The following is a 16,054-nucleotide window of genomic DNA, read 5'->3' as shown; positions in this document are numbered from 1 at the left end:
CCATCGCTAAGTTGATGACCAGGGATGAGAATTGGTGAATGCCATCGCTAAGTTGATGATCAGTGACGAGAGCTGGTGAATGCCATCGCTAAGTTGATGACCAGTGATGAGAATTGGTGAATGCCATCGCTAAGTTGATGACCAGTGATGAGAGTTGGTGAATGCCATCGCTAAGTTGATGACCAGTGATGAGAATTGGTGAATGCCATCGCTAAGTTGATGACCAGTGATGAGAATTGGTGAATGCCATCGCTAAGTTGATGACCAGTGATGAGAATTGGTGAATGCCATCGCTAAGTTGATGACCAGTGACGAGAGCTGGTGAATGCCATCGCTAAATTGATGACCAGGGATGAGAATTGGTGAATGCCATCGCTAAGTTGATGACCAGTGACGAGAGTTGGTGAATGCCATCGCTAAGTTGATGACCAGTGATGAGAGTTGGTGAATGCCATCGCTAAGTTGATGACCAGGGATGAGAATTGGTAAATGCCATCGCTAAGTTGATGACCAGGGATGAGAATTGGTGAATGCCATCGCTCAGTTGATGACCAGTGATGAGAATTGGTGAATGCCATCGCCCAGTTGATGACCAGTGATGAGAGTTGGTAATGCCATCACTAAGTTGATGAGCAGTGATGAGAGTTGGTAATGCCATCGCTAAGTTGATGACCAGGGATGAGAATTGGTGAATGCCATCGCCCAGTTGATGACCAGTGATGAGAGTTGGTGAATGCCATCGCTAAGTTGATGACCAGTGATGAGAATTGGTGAATGCCATCGCTAAGTTTATGACCAGTGACGAGAGTTGGTGAATGCCATCGCTAAGTTGATGACCAGTGATGAGAATTGGTGAATGCCATCGCTAAGTTGATGACCAGTGATGAGAATTGGTGAATGCCATCGCTAAGTTGATGACCAGTGATGAGAGTTGGTGAATGCCATCGCTAAGTTGATGACCAGTGATGAGAATTGGTGAATGCCATCGCTAAGTTGATGACCAGTGATGAGAGTTGGTGAATGCCATCGCTAAGTTGATGACCAGTGATGAGAATTGGTGAATGCCATCGCTAAGTTTATGACCAGGGATGAGAGTTGGTGAATGCCATCGCTAAGTTGATGATCAGTGATGAGAGTTGGTGAATGCCATCGCTAAGTTGATGATCAGTGATGAGAGTTGGTGAATGCCATCGCTAAGTTGATGACCAGGGATGAGAGTTGGTAATGCCATCGCTAAGTTGATGACCAGGGATGAGAATTGGTAAATGCCATCGCTAAGTTGATGACCAGGGATGAGAATTGGTGAATGCCATCGCTAAGTTGATGACCATTGATGAGAGTTGGTGAATGCCATCGCTAAGTTGATGATCAGGGATGAGAATTGGTGAATGCCATCGCTAAGTTGATGACCAGGGATGAGAATTGGTGAATGCCATCGCTAAGTTGATGACCAGTGATGAGAGTTGGTGAATGCCATCGCCCAGTTGATGGCCAGGGATGAGAATTGGTGAATGCCATCGCTAAGTTGATGACCAGGGATGAGAATTGGTGAATGCCATCGCTAAGTTGATGGCCAGGGATGAGAGTTGATAAATGCCATCGCTAACTTTGCAGCAGTATAATTATGTTGATTTGGCCTGATGAAGCAAGTTTTAATTACTGGCGAAACGTCGTACTCGGATTGTAAATGTTGTGGCTTGGCTCTCCAGCATGCCGGTGTGCTGTATTCGTAACAAATTGGCACGTTCTGGTTACGTAACAAACCTTACTAATTGGCTGTGTCGGGTGGTGGCGGGTTTAGCGACACATTTATATTTTTATGTGATCTAACCCAAAAAAAAAACCTGTATGGATAATTATATTGATGTTAATGTGGCGTATCCACCAATGTGTTACTAATGGGACTCTTGGCATTTGTCAATTCACTTAGAATTGCACTTTATTTACCAAGGAAAGCGCCATCCAGTCCAAAAGATATTTTGCAGGAGGGTCCCTGCTACGTTGGTGTGCTTGGTCATTTACATTTGATGAGTGTTTGGCATCTTACGGGAGGAAATTGGAGAATCAAAAGAAAACCCCCCCACACACAGGCTGGGATTGCATACGAGCTCCAAACAGATTCCGGAATCCATTGATGTGCTGGAATCTGTCCACCGCGCAGCCGCAGGCAGTCCCCGCCCATCCAAATACCAAGCACTGACAAGGTCGGACACGATCTTGGTCATTAGGTTGTGCGCATCTCGAATATTAATTCATATCTGTAAGGCGTATTTCGTCCTTAGATTCCAATGTGCCATGTACCACGCCCTTTCTCAAAGACGCCGACGATTGTGCCCTCCCATTTATCTCTGGCCATGATATTGCTCAAGGGCTTTTGGGTTAGACGTGTTTGTTTTTGAGTCGAGCGAGTTGTTGTTGGGGTCTCTCTGATCGTTCGCCGGTGGTGGATCAGGAGTTGTTGCCCAGCTCACTTGCTGTACAGTATTGCCATCAGGCCACCTCGTAGTCTAGTGGTTTTGGGAGTTTTGCAAATCTCTCCGATCCATTTATGATACATCATCCACCTACAAAGTGCTGCATTGCAGGCGTCCGCCGTCACCCCCCCCCCCCCCCCCGGCTAAATTATAATAGCTTCAAAGTCGTACGTTGTTTTGAGCTGCAACGACCGTCAGGCGGCGCTAAAGTCTATTTACAGCCTTGAGGCAGCGGTGTAAATTGCACATTGCAATGGTGGGTGGCAAGACTGTTCGTTGAGAGAGTCGGAAACGTGGTACTCACGTTATCGACTCCGGACGGATGATGGGTCAAAGTGAACCAAGTTCACGACCTTTGAATTTTGAGTCGAGCGCCGTGATCAGTCGATTACGCGCATTATTTGGACTACACTTTGAATAGCGTCAAACTGAAATAAAGTGTCTCTCTACGCACCACAGATACATGCAATACGGGGAACAAAAATAAGCACAAATAATTAACCTAAATAACATACAATACAAAACAGGAATTTGCAACGCATTTCAAGCAGGTTGCCTGTTGAAAGCTGTCTTGAGGCTCGGTGAGTCTCCTTGGTAACGTTTACATGAACAAAAAAGTGTGGACACGTGCTTCGAGAATGGTGATTGATGTGTTGTGAAAGTCTCAAATGCATTTAATCTCAACCCTTGCACGCTATTCGTGAAGGGGCTCTTATCATTCTTATATTCACTCTCTACCCCCACCACAAACAACCAGCCAAGTTGACTTAACTTTCTGTCTTTGTTAACACTCAAACGTGTCGCTTGCAGACTGCCTGTTCAGCTGCTTCACCAGGCGTTGGACCTTGTGGTTGATTAGAATACCATGACGCCGTTTGCATTCTGTAAACGTCATTAATGACATTTATACAGAATGGAACGCATGCCGACGCTGTAGATTTGTGTGCATTTAACTGCGAACACAGTGTGATGCTAGTTGTAACTACCAGCGAAACGTCGTACTCGAATTGTAGATGTTGTGGGTGTACTCTCCAACACACAAGCGGTGTGCCGAACTAGTAACGAATTGGCACGTTCTGTTTACGTGACAAACCTTACTAATTGGCTGTGTCGGGTGGTGGCGGGTTTAACGACACATTTTCATTTACACAATCTAACCCCCAAAAAAAACTGTATTATGGATGATATTGGTCGCGAAAGCCAACGTGTTAAACTTGAATACATTACCAGACAATGCCAACACAATGTTCAATATATTTGCTTGTCATTCAGAAGCTTTATTCTGTATGGGATGCTATGTGATTGATCCAAATGGTATAATTATTATTGTTGTTGTGCGTGTGTTTTACAGGGTAGCAAACTGTTTAGGGTAGCCGGCAATGCTCATGCAGTTAATGCCGTTGTGCTCCGGACCTACTCTGATAAAGCTCCACGTGAGTGCTTTTTATTATTACACACTTTCTTTACACACTTTCATTGAACGTGCCGTGTTGTCTGTTTATATTCTTTGGAATCTTTGACGCTTAATACACAACAAGTACACACAGCAAGTACACAACAACTATTCGGTAATAAACAAACAGGAATAAATGTTCTACTTTTGAGTGCAGTGTGTGCATTAAAAAGCTTGTTTCTTTACCTATGTATATTTTCATACTAGAGGCTAGCCCGTCCTACGGATGGAGTGACATGACACATCACGCATGCTACATGTGATCACATGACACAGCACACATGATACATGCGATCACATGACACATGACACATGATACATGTGATCACATGACACATCACGCATGATACATGCGATCACATGACACATCACACGTGATACATGTGATCACATGACACATCAACATGATACATGTGATCACATGACACATCACACATGATACATGTGATCACATGACACATCACACGTGATACATGTGATCACATGACACATCACACGTGATACATGTGATCACATGACACATGATACATGTGATCACATGACACATCACACATGATACATGTGATCACATGACACATCACACATGATACATGTGCTCACATGACACATCACACATAATACATGTGATCACATGACACATCACACATGATACATGTGATCACATGACACATGATACATGTGATCACATCACACATGATACATGTGATCACATGACACAGCACACCTAAACCCTCGCCAGACATTCACCATTCACATGCTATTACTCATCAGTTATAAATTCACCAATGTATGCAATACATTGGGAAGCCCGTGAACACTCAATAGCTCCCTCTGCTGTTGCACACACCCCTCCCCAATGGCACACGCTTTTTTAGTTGTGATTTCGAAATGAGGCTGCATACCAAAATTGGGCTATTGAAATTGGTTGAGCTGTTAAGCTGCACTCGTGTCAACAAGTGAAATCGTTAAGTCATAGGTCAATTCGAACTTTGAACCTCGTTTCCTAGATGTCTTATTTCAAAAGCATTCAAATGGAACGTTAAGCATTCGTTTTCTGATCATGCAGATGTATCTACACAATAGCTGCATATTATACAAATATACTGTAGCTGATTGTGCTGTCAACTAAACCCGTTTTGCAGGTTAGCACTTCAAACCAATTTTAACTTGAATATGAAGCCCTCCGAGAACCAGTTTTGGTTGGAATGCATTCCATTGGGCATGCATAGTGCAGGCTGCCTTGCTATTTTAAGACCTACGTGGTACTTCATAAATAATTATATATGTGTATACAGTGTATCGCTGAAAAAGCATACTTAAAATTAACTTGGATTTAGAGCTCAAGGTAAGTGACAGTGCTGTTTTCAGAACCTGTTTCATTGAATGACACTTTAAGTAAACTATAGGCACATAGGGTAACGGGATGGAGCAACTGGTTCTTGTGAACGCACATTTAATTTTGATGGATATTTGCTAATACTCATGCGGAAAAAAGTATTTTTCCGACAGGGAAAGATTTAACGTTCTCTGCCAGTACATGCATTTGCCATGTAGCCCAGTGGCACTTGCATGTCCTCAAAATTAGCTTAGATGCCTTGTGGTGGGCAGCAGAGGGCAGTGCAGCATCATGGAGAACAGGAGAGATGAAAAGGGGAATTGAGGGGTATGATAGCATAGAGGTCATAGATCTGTATTAAGCGTTTTGGATAGATGGAAATGGTCAGTCGTGGGCAGAGAGAAAAAATGTCTTAAGCCACCTGGACTTGGCCAGGGGGGTGAAGTTCAGACATGCAGACAGCCAGAGGAAGGGATTTCCAGACAACAGGGCCAGCAATGGAGAAGGGACGACCTGACATTGAGTGGACGCCGACTGGGTGTTTGACAGTCGGCCTTGGTTGCTGGAGCAGTGGGCACTCGAAGGTTAACAGAGTGAGATGAAAGGGGGGAGAGAGGTCGCAGCATAGGGCGTGTCCGTGGAGGATGTGGAAGACGGGGAAAGCCATCCTCTCTTTGATGATGTGTGATTGGATTGGGGAGCTGGAGCTCAGGACTGCCTGGTGTGATACGACCTCATGGGTCCTTTCAGGATTTTTTGAGGATTATTATCTTTTGCGGTGGCATATTACAGGAACATTGCAAATGCAACAACAACTTTAAACACTCCTACTTTATATTCTTGGTTCTTTCGGTAAAGTCACGTAGAAGGGAAATAATAAAAATACAACAATAAAATTATCACGACGTTTCGATTGCAACACAAGCAATCATCATCACACCTGACGTGAGAATTGTATTGTTTGATTTGTATTATTTCCCTTCTACGTGACTTTACCGAAAGAACCAAGGATGTGAATCCCTACAGTCACGAAAGCTTTAAATCGACATTTTAAACTCCTACTTTATGTTCAGTGGATGCAGATGTGACTGTCATTGGATCTGGGCCTGGAGGATATGTGGCTGCAATCAAGGCTGCACAGCTTGGCTTCAAGGTGGTGATATAATTTTATGTGTTGCTAAAGTTCATCCGATTTGTTTTTTCCCTTTTAAGTATTAGCTTCGTCATCATGTAATGCAGTCACATTTATTATGCCATTAACACATATAATATAAACGTGTTAAATTTCATGTTGAATGTACTAACATTTCCAACGGTGAAAAACACATTACATTTTTTTTTGTTGCCTGGCATTGTCGAGATGAAAATAGATTGCATTGTGCGAGCACTCACGTGTCTGTGTGTGTGGCGTATTCAGGTCATCTGTGTTGAAAAGAATGAAACGTTGGGTGGAACCTGCCTCAATGTGGGATGCATACCTTCCAAGGTTTGAAACATTCTGCGTATTTATTCATTCGCTAACCCCCCCCCTCCATCCCCTACAAATCCGCCTTTTCGTGATTACAAAATCTTTGATGTTCATATGCCAATTACGCCGCGACAGCACAGTGCATGCACCCGACGGTTGGTAATCACGGGAAGTTCTCCCAGTGTCGCTCATGAGGACTGGAGTGAGTGGCGCTGATTTAGAATGTCGTCGTGTTTTGTTTGTGTGCTTTGTAGAGATGTGCAAATTGGTGGTCCTTGTAAGCGAGGTGTGTGTCCTCTAGAGGGCGTTGCTACACAGCGCTCACACACTTGATACTTGGCATGTGAAAATTCACTGCGCCTCGTGCAAGTCGCAAAAATACCACAGTTTAATTCAAGAATATTGTGTATTGTACCGTCTTGTTGGTTTATTCTGTACTGTCAACCTTATATGTAGTCTCTGTCTAATCTCATGTATCTAATTTGTGCTGTTTCATTTGTACCATTGTCGTGTTTTTCCTTTGTCTCATGTGTACTGTTTGGTTTGTTCTGTATCATCTGTACTCTATAGCTTGTGTGTCCTGTCTGATGTTACGTCTCTATCCCACCAATTCTGATGATCTTGTTCGTAGTAATGTCTAATTTGTTCTGTCTCTGCCATCTTGTTCGTACTAGCTCATGAATTCCAACTCAAAGGACAATTTAGCTTAAAATATTGATGACTTGAGTATACTTTGTCCACTAGATGAGCAACTGCACCAATTAATGATCCATAATTATTGATATCAGCTGTGAAAAGTAATGCACGATCGGGACATCTATTCACTGTTGTGCATGGTTGGTCAGATTCGAAGAAATTTGCAAGAAATGTAATCAAAAACCCCTTCACGGTAGGAACTAATGCAGTATCAACATATGATTGGTTATGCAGGAGGTCCATATAATAGTATCCTTTATATAACCAGCAGATGAAATCTAGGTATGTTGAGATGTACATTACATTACCTCTTTTGTAAGGCCCAACCTGGGTTACATCATGTCATTTGGATTGCATCAGAATATCTTAATACATTAAATGTAACAAAGCTAAAATCTATTTGACAAAAAGCTATGTGTTCATTCCAAAGGTTTTACTCTATTTGTGTAATTCCAGGCACTGCTGAATAACTCGTATTTCTACCACATGGCTCATAGCAAGGACTTTGCAAGCAGAGGCATTGAAAGTGAGTCTCATCAAGAATAAAGCAACAACACCCGTTCGTACAACACACCTTGACCTGCACTTGCTGTTGGTTGAATTTCTATCCTTTGCTTGTCGGATGTAAACGTGTCACTTAATTGTATTGTAAGCGCACAGGTAATTGTTTGAAATGCATTGTGTGTGTGTGTGTGTAAAGATACGCTCTCCCTTGAGAGCGTTGGTGGTGAGCGTCACTGATTTGTGTCTGCAGTTGAGGGACTAAAGCTGAACCTGGAGAAGATGATGGAACAGAAGAGCGGTGCGGTCAAGGCTCTGACAGGAGGCATCGCCCACCTCTTCAAGCAAAACAAGGTCTTTATGTTCTGGCCAATTGCTGTAGAATTGAGACGAGAATCGTTTATGGTAATCCTGAGATAGAGTCCTGCTATAGGCCAAATAAGTCTGTCCTCCTCATTGGCATTGCTTAACACTTTAAACTGAAGATCAGCTTGCCACTAGGTTCAAAATATATTTTCCATATCTAAGCAAATGGCTAATAATTATTATAATTGCCTTAAGCTAGGTGGGAACCAGTTAATCTTCATGACATTTTTGCAAAGTAGGAGCAGATAACTAGAATTACTTAGACATGGTTTATAATTTTTTTGACGTATTTTTAAAATAATATATACACTGAATCCCAAACATTATTTCTCACAAGGTTCGGTGCTGGTGGAGGGTGGAGCAGCCTTGTGGTCTCCAGAAATAAAAACACGTGATATGAATTTGCTGTGATAGCTGCCAAGACTGACATAAATCAAAATTGTAGGTATTGCTGTTGCATAAGTTGATCAATTTCCTTTTGGCAAAACTGAGTACTTGGTAATATTTGATGAGGCGCACCTTATGAAGGAGAAAAACCTGACGAAGCACGTTTTAAATTCAGGTGTAAAATTCGCCCAACTTCAATGGCATGTCAGTTGGGTTTATTTGTGCACAGGTAAAACACTTTGGGCAATGAATGCACATTTTCAATGGGGACCAGGTTACACATTAGAAGCCTGGTCACTGCACATAACGTGAACAAAACAATCCAGCAGCAACAGTGCAGCACATGTTCCGAATGGCAATGTGGTGCATCAACACGGTAACAACCGGCACAAATAGTGAATAATTATCATTCTTGCTCTCTGAAGCAGAACCACAATCCTTATTTATCCTGGAGAAATCCGATGAGCTATGAAGCTCTTTTTCACAGATGTCCGGTAGGGGCTGGTCAGAGTGTTACAACAATAAAAAAAAATACCATCAACGATAGGAGTGCAAAGTGTAGAAAAAAAGGTAAGCAAATCACTAAAATACAGGTAGTCCCCGACTTACGATGGAGATGCGTTACGACGACCTCATCGTAAGTCGAAAATATCGTAAGTCGAAAATGGCCTAGCCTACCCAGGAGTCTTAAAGAATGGTGATAATTTAGCAAAACAGAGCAATTTACAGTACCGTACTTGTTAAACTATATGCGAACAGTACATCCCGGCAGCGTCCCAACGTACAGTCTCGTACGCTGCTGCAATTGCCTGCTGCGCGAAATGTAAAATAATTTACAATTTTGTCGTATCGCCATCGTAAGATCGAAATATCGTAAGTCGGACCATCGTAAGTCGGGGACTACCTGTACATAAGTAAAATAGATAAAGTTTATAGTTTGCCTTCATATCCGCATCTCCAGTTTCTTCAGCCTCCTACCCACAGCCCCGCTCACGTCCCAGCCCCGGCATCTTGTCGTGCTCGTGTCAGAGCTTGCAGCTCTTCACTCCCCCCCACCCTCTCTATCTCTACTCCCTGGCTCCTCCCCCCTCTCTTACCTATATAGCCTCTTGTTACAAGCAGCCCTTTTGCCCACTTCAGCAATCGTTTCTTGCTGTGGTGGTCCCACCTGATGACGGACGCTTGTGTTGTGCCCGAAACGTCGTGGTTTTATTTATTTTATTTTCTACCTACGTGACTTTACCGAAAGAACCAATGAGTGTATGTGTTTGTGGTTCTTTCGGTAAAGTCATGTAGAAGGGAAAAAACAATAAAATAATAAAAAATGAAACAATAAAATTCTCACGACGTTTCGATTGCAACACAGGCAATCAGCAGTTGTGAAAACCACAGCTTGTGTTGCAATCGAAATGTAGTGAGCATTTTATTGTTTTATTTTAATTATTTTATTGTTTTTTCCCTTCTACGTGACTTTACCGAAAGAACCAAGAATATGAATCCCTGCAGTCACGATTTGGTATATATGTTCTATATTGCTTAAGTACACCAATGGTCAACTTGGGCAAAGCAGCCAAACAACAACAAAAACTGTCTCAGACCACACCAAGACATTACACAATCCCTCAACATTGCACATGAAAGTTGAACTAGCGATATATGGGTAAGGACCAAAGCTAATGCAGTTGTATCCTGCACTTTGGAGGATGGTAACAGCACATAAGCACGAGTGATTTGTCACTGGGAATGTTGACTTTTGGGAAGAGGGCTTCCGAGGTATCTTATACAGACAGCAAGTGTATTGTGGAGCACGGACTATTGATTCTGGTCAATATGAGGATGCCACCGCACTTTCTTTGACCGTCCAGCCAGAAAGAGTTGTCGTGTTTCACGTTAAGTAATTGTTGGTAATTAATGCGTGTGCCTGTTAATGGCACTGATTTTGATAGTACATTTTTAGTAATGGTTTCTGCCTCTTAACGACTTGTAAAAGTGGTGGCTCAGTGGTCAGCGCATGTCTGGGACTAAGGTTTATGCCATGGTTAAAATGCAGCCTCCATCCACTGATGGCATGTGAGCAGCCCTTGTGATTTTTATGGTTGTGAGCCCATTGAATTTCTTGCAAATCTATGTCATTGCATCGTGGTTACATTTGGCTTTGAATCCTGAGCAGTACCAAATGTCCCTGTGATGGAATGAAATTGTATGGACACTAAATCAGCATGAGGCAATAGCTATAAAGGGGTCAACATCAATGATCTGTAAAATTGGTCGACGAAAAAAAAACCGAGCAGTCTAAAATGGATCATACAGATTTTGCCGGCTTGCTCCACATAATATAACAATCACAAGTTTGAGATTCAATGCGTTTGATCAAGGTGTGCTTGCTATTGGGCACTACAACTTTCATAGGGAAAGGAACACCTGCCTTCTGCTAGGCAGAACATGATTCACCTTTCCTGAACGATTCGATGAATTGTCATCATTCATGATCTTGATTCGGTGTCCGGCTCATTTGTATTGTCTGTGTAGCAGATATTGCACCATGACAACTGAAATCTAATTATTGACATGTTGCACAGTTCAGCCGAACTGAAATGTCAGTAGTTTTTTTATAGAGAAGTTGCTACAATGTTTACCAAATGCAAACATTTTTATCTAGTATATTGTCCGTTTAATTTGTCCAATTAGCCAAACATTAACCTCTGCGCATAATTTGGACGCATTTTCGCAAATTGACTCTTGCACCTAACTCGATGCATGTAACATTGTCTGTAAAAAAAATGCAACAGATTAATTTATCCATCTTTACATGCCTATCTACCACTCTTGAAAGAGCATGTATGTCCCAAGTCGCTCACTATAAGCATGAGCTGCCTGTTGCTGACCCTCTCCCGCGCACTGCGGTTCACCCCTCTCTCTCCCTACCGGGACGCACAGGTGACGCACGTTAAAGGGCACGGGAAAGTAACGGGGAAGAACCAGGTGACGGCCGCTTGCGCTGACGGCAGCCAGCAGGTCATCAACACCAAGAACATCCTCATCGCCACTGGCTCCGAGGTCACGCCCTTCCAAGGCATCGAGGTAACTGCTCCTCATGGGTCGGTGAAGGCGGGGAGCATAGAGGAGTACAGTACAATAGTGTATTTTGCCCTCTGCTGCCCGCCAAGTAGCCCACAATCCCTCTGACAACCCGTTTGTGCTTGGTGATCGCCCATACAAGCGCTATCCAGACTTAGGCTTGCTTAGCTTCCACAGTCTTAAGGAGATAGGGCGCCTTCAATAACCTGGACTTTACCAATGCGCCCAAGTATGGTGAAATAACCCCCGTGGCATAGATGACGTGGGAAGTGATCCAGCTGTGGCTGACGAATACGATTTGTAGGTGCAGCAGTCAGCGCTTGTGTCTGTACGTAAACCAGTTGGTGTGTTGAGTTTGATTTAAAGAGCAAAGCAGCAATAGCCACCGAAGGCAGGAGCCGTGAGTAGCGTTTGCACTCGCTACACCCCGGGCCGTTCACTCCAGTCCACTCTGCCCTCGTTTGCCGTGTCAATTCCGAACGCGTTATTTATTTATTTTCGTTGTGCTCTGACGTCACTATTTGTACCATTGGTCACTGGAGTAATTGTATAGCCACTCCTTCCAGACTATTCTTTGGCGGAGTTGAAAACACACACACCACACGCGCATGCACATTTCCATTCACATGCATACACGCAGTCAAACAATTTCAATTGAAAGCAGTGTTTTGGATCAGGACTCTGGCATCAAAACACTGCTGAGAATCAGTGTTTGAATGGCAGTTTGATGTGGTTACGGTGATGCCCTTTACCCTAGAAAGCCTCAATCACTCTAAAGATTGTTTTTCAGGAGCTCTTTGTATACAGATTCAAGCATCAATTACTGTATTATGTTGAACTTATTTCTCACCGTACGTACCCCAGCAGTGTAAATCGGAGGTGTCGGGGAAGGACAACAAACCAAACACAAAAAGCAGTTGTAAAGAATGATAATTGGTTTTTTACCCTTCTATCTGGCAACAAAACTGACACCTTTTTACAAGGATTCATGTTTGCATAGACCGCAATACCTGCAGTCATAATACAAATAAAAGACATAACTCTGATAATGTGCACTGTCCTTGAAGTTGATTATGACTGCAGGTATTGCGGTCTATGCAAACATGACTCCTTGTAAAAAGGTGTCAGTTTTGTTGCCAGATAGAAGGGTAAAAAACCAATTATATTTTTACTGGCAAATGAGGTTCCCATAGTACAGTTGTAAAGAAATGAGTTTTCAATCTAGCCACTTGGCGGTTGAGTGGGTTTTTTTGAGATTCACAACCTGTGTTATCCACCAACCCTTGCCTCCAAAGCACTGGACCACGTCCATAAGCCACCGCCACAACGCTAACGCAGGTGTGAAGTGAAAGAGACGTTGGTGCGATGCCCCGCGTGATCCTCTGTGAGTCCGCCGTGCTGTGTTCCCCGCAGGTCGACGAGGAGACGGTGGTGTCGTCCACGGGTGCCCTCTCGCTCAAGCAGGTACCGGAGAAGCTGGTGGTGATCGGAGCTGGCGTCATCGGCGTGGAACTGGTAATTTCGTCTTCTCTCCTCTCTCTCTCTCTTCCTTCACCGCCGCTCTTTCACCACTTCTGACACTGACGCTGACTTTTCTTTAAAGCCATTTGCGCTGCATGATTGTCACCGCATGAAAGCGCCGCGAAATTTAATGTTGTGCTTTTTTTGTTCGATGACACGTTTGAGATAACATGATGGGTTTTTTGGGGGGGTGACCGGGTGTTTGTATGTATGTTGAACATCTTGCGCGCTGTACCTAGCCAACCGTGCTAATCGGAGGTGCGGGTGGCTCAGGAGTCAGGACACTGAACTGGGGAGGCCAGAATGCTGGGTTCATATTTGGGTTTCAGCTACCTGTGAGTAAACTGGATTCCCCAGTGTAGCGAGTTGACTGACGGTCTTAGCCCATTTCTCTACAGAGTTGACAAAAATACGAATTTGACTGTCTATTTTCTGCGGTGTATGGATACAAGTCTTTAAGGTATTTCAGAAGTGGTTATTTGATATCCCATTCCATGGGTTATTATCTAATAAAGAACTTGTACCGCTCTGGGAAATCTGAAATGATTTTTTGTAAATAAGAAAATAAATAAAGTAAAACCTTGGATTGCGAGTAACTTGGTCTGCGAGTGTTTTGCAAGACGAGCAAATTTTTTAAATAAATATTAATTTGATAAACGGTCGAGGTCTTGCAATACGAGTAGTACGTATATACGCTTTGTCTGCCGAGCGTCACGTGATCACAACTGATATACGAGTGCTTTGATATACGAGTGCTTTGGATTACAAACACGTTTCCAGAACGAATTATGCTCGCAATCCAAGGTTTTACTGTTTATATAAAAACCCATATTTTAAGAACACCGTCCACTGGTGATTTTCTCACTTGCCTTATTCAGGGTTCAGTGTGGCAGCGGCTAGGCTCGGAGGTGACAGCCGTGGAGTTCTTGGCTCATGTGGGTGGCGCCGGCATTGACATGGAGATCTCCAAGAACTTCCAGCGCATCCTGCAGAAGCAGGGCATGAAGTTCAAGCTGTCGACCAAGGTGATGGCGGCGTCACGGCGCGCCGACGGCAAGATCGACGTTCAGTGAGTGGCCGCTGCCTCCAAATGTTCCTCCAGCGCAGGGCCGCGCGTGTTTCTGCATTTGGGGAGCGGGTCGTGCGGGAAACGAGCGCGTGATGTCTGAACCGGTCGTCCCCCTTCATGAACCCACATTGACCAGCACGGTGAAGTATGCTAAAAACAACCGACGTGACTGAGATGGCACGGGGTGGTCTTCTATCCAGCGGTAGATAGAGAGAATGTCTGTACACATCCTTGTCTTGCATGATTACACTTCCAATGGATTTTGACACCAGCTGTTATCCTTAACTTGCACATTTTGTTTGGGGACGTGGCGGCCCAAGTCACCTGTTGCTCCCATTACATTGGATGGCAACCAAAGCGACGGATGATGCGTGAAGGAATGACCGAGGCAATAGTCGAGGCACATGTAATAATAAACCAGATTAATGTGTACAGCCCTTTGTAAATACACTGCTAGATGAAGGCCCTCCCATGCTGTATTGCTCATGGGGGTTTTGTTTGGCCATACATCACCACACTGGTCAGCGTGGCTTGGTTAAAGGTGGTCCAGGACTGGTTCAGACATCACTCGCCACTGATACTAGTAGGAACCTCCTGGTTACACCAGCCCACAGGGGATTATTGTGTCCGTCCGTCGTGCATCCAAAAATGGGAGGGGTGGGGCTGGGTGGAGAGGGGAGGGTGGGGAGGGGCTGGGTGGGGAGGGCTGGGTGGGGAGGGGAGGGTGGGGGGGGAGCTGGGTGGGGAGGGTGGGGCTGAGTGGGGGGTGGGGCTGGGTGGGGAGGGGCTGGTCACCCCGTGGTGCCCTTATAAAACTCAACGTTTAACCTACTCACGCCGGCTTGTGCCCACCCTCACAGTCGGCCATATTTGCGGAATACACCACTCCGCCGTTGACCCTGGCCATTGACCGAGCAACCCAACGTTCCTACCAGCTCCCTCCGCAGGAATGTGTTATTAGCCGTGGCCGAGAATCAAATTCTGTTCCCATCATAGCGTAGTACGCTAACCACTGCTGCCACTGTTTCACCTACTTTTAAATGTAATTAAAAGTATTACTGTTCAACTACGGTATTCTTTTCTTCGGGGCATCCCCTATGAAGAATGTTTTTTTCTTAAAATCAGGCATGCTTCATATTGTGTGCTCAGGTGCTTGCGTCAGCTACCCATGACCTAGTCTGCTTTTTGTGTTTTAGTTTGTTCTTCCCGCGCACACCCCATTTTGCGCGTTTGTCTACGCACAGTGTGAAAGAAATCTAACGTACGTACGTACCTCTTGCTGTCCCTCACCTCCACCGTCTCGTGGTGGCACGCAGGACAGAGCCGGCGAAGGGCGGTGCGGCCGACACGCTGACGTGTGACGTCCTGCTGGTGTGCGTTGGGCGCCGGCCGTTCACGGCTGGCCTGGGCCTGGAGGAGCTTGGCATCGCTCTGGACAACCGAGGCCGTGTTCCCATCAACAACCGCTTCCAGACGAGCATCCCCAAGTGAGCAGCCGCCACCCTCCCCTCTCTCTCTCTCTCTCTTGGTCATTTTTCCACAACACCAAGTACGGTTAAACCTCGGCTATGCGTGGGCGGATATTCCACGTTGCAGATTAACCGTCTCGGTCGAAGGACGCAGCGGTGGACGGTGAGAAGTGGAAAGAGCACTGCGAGGCGTTAGAGGCGAAGGAAACGGTCATTCCCCAATGGGCAATAAGGCA

The 16,054-nt window shown here is 44.6% G+C and overlaps 1 protein-coding gene across 4 annotated transcripts in view; it reads left to right on the top strand.

The window, feature by feature from the left end:
- Nucleotides 1-16,054, top strand: part of DLD (dihydrolipoamide dehydrogenase) — a 47,840-nt gene that overhangs the window by 23,623 nt on the left and 8,163 nt on the right. For all 4 annotated transcript variants that reach the window (XM_078871489.1, XM_078871487.1, XM_078871485.1 and 1 more), the window contains 9 exons: nt 3,826-3,907; nt 6,337-6,416; nt 6,681-6,749; nt 7,884-7,953; nt 8,182-8,282; nt 11,619-11,762; nt 13,173-13,274; nt 14,159-14,349; nt 15,666-15,836. In XM_078871489.1, the coding sequence (XP_078727615.1) occupies nt 3,826-3,907; nt 6,337-6,416; nt 6,681-6,749; nt 7,884-7,953; nt 8,182-8,282; nt 11,619-11,762; nt 13,173-13,274; nt 14,159-14,349; nt 15,666-15,836 (1,010 nt within the window). The remainder of the gene's footprint in view (nt 1-3,825; nt 3,908-6,336; nt 6,417-6,680; nt 6,750-7,883; nt 7,954-8,181; nt 8,283-11,618; nt 11,763-13,172; nt 13,275-14,158; nt 14,350-15,665; nt 15,837-16,054) is intronic.

Source organism: Lampetra fluviatilis, chromosome 32 (assembly GCF_964198595.1).
Source record: "Lampetra fluviatilis chromosome 32, kcLamFluv1.1, whole genome shotgun sequence".
NCBI classification, from domain to species: Eukaryota; Metazoa; Chordata; class Hyperoartia; order Petromyzontiformes; family Petromyzontidae; genus Lampetra; species Lampetra fluviatilis.
The sequence above is the reverse complement of the archived record's forward strand: the minus strand, read 5'-3'. Positions and strand labels throughout refer to the sequence as shown.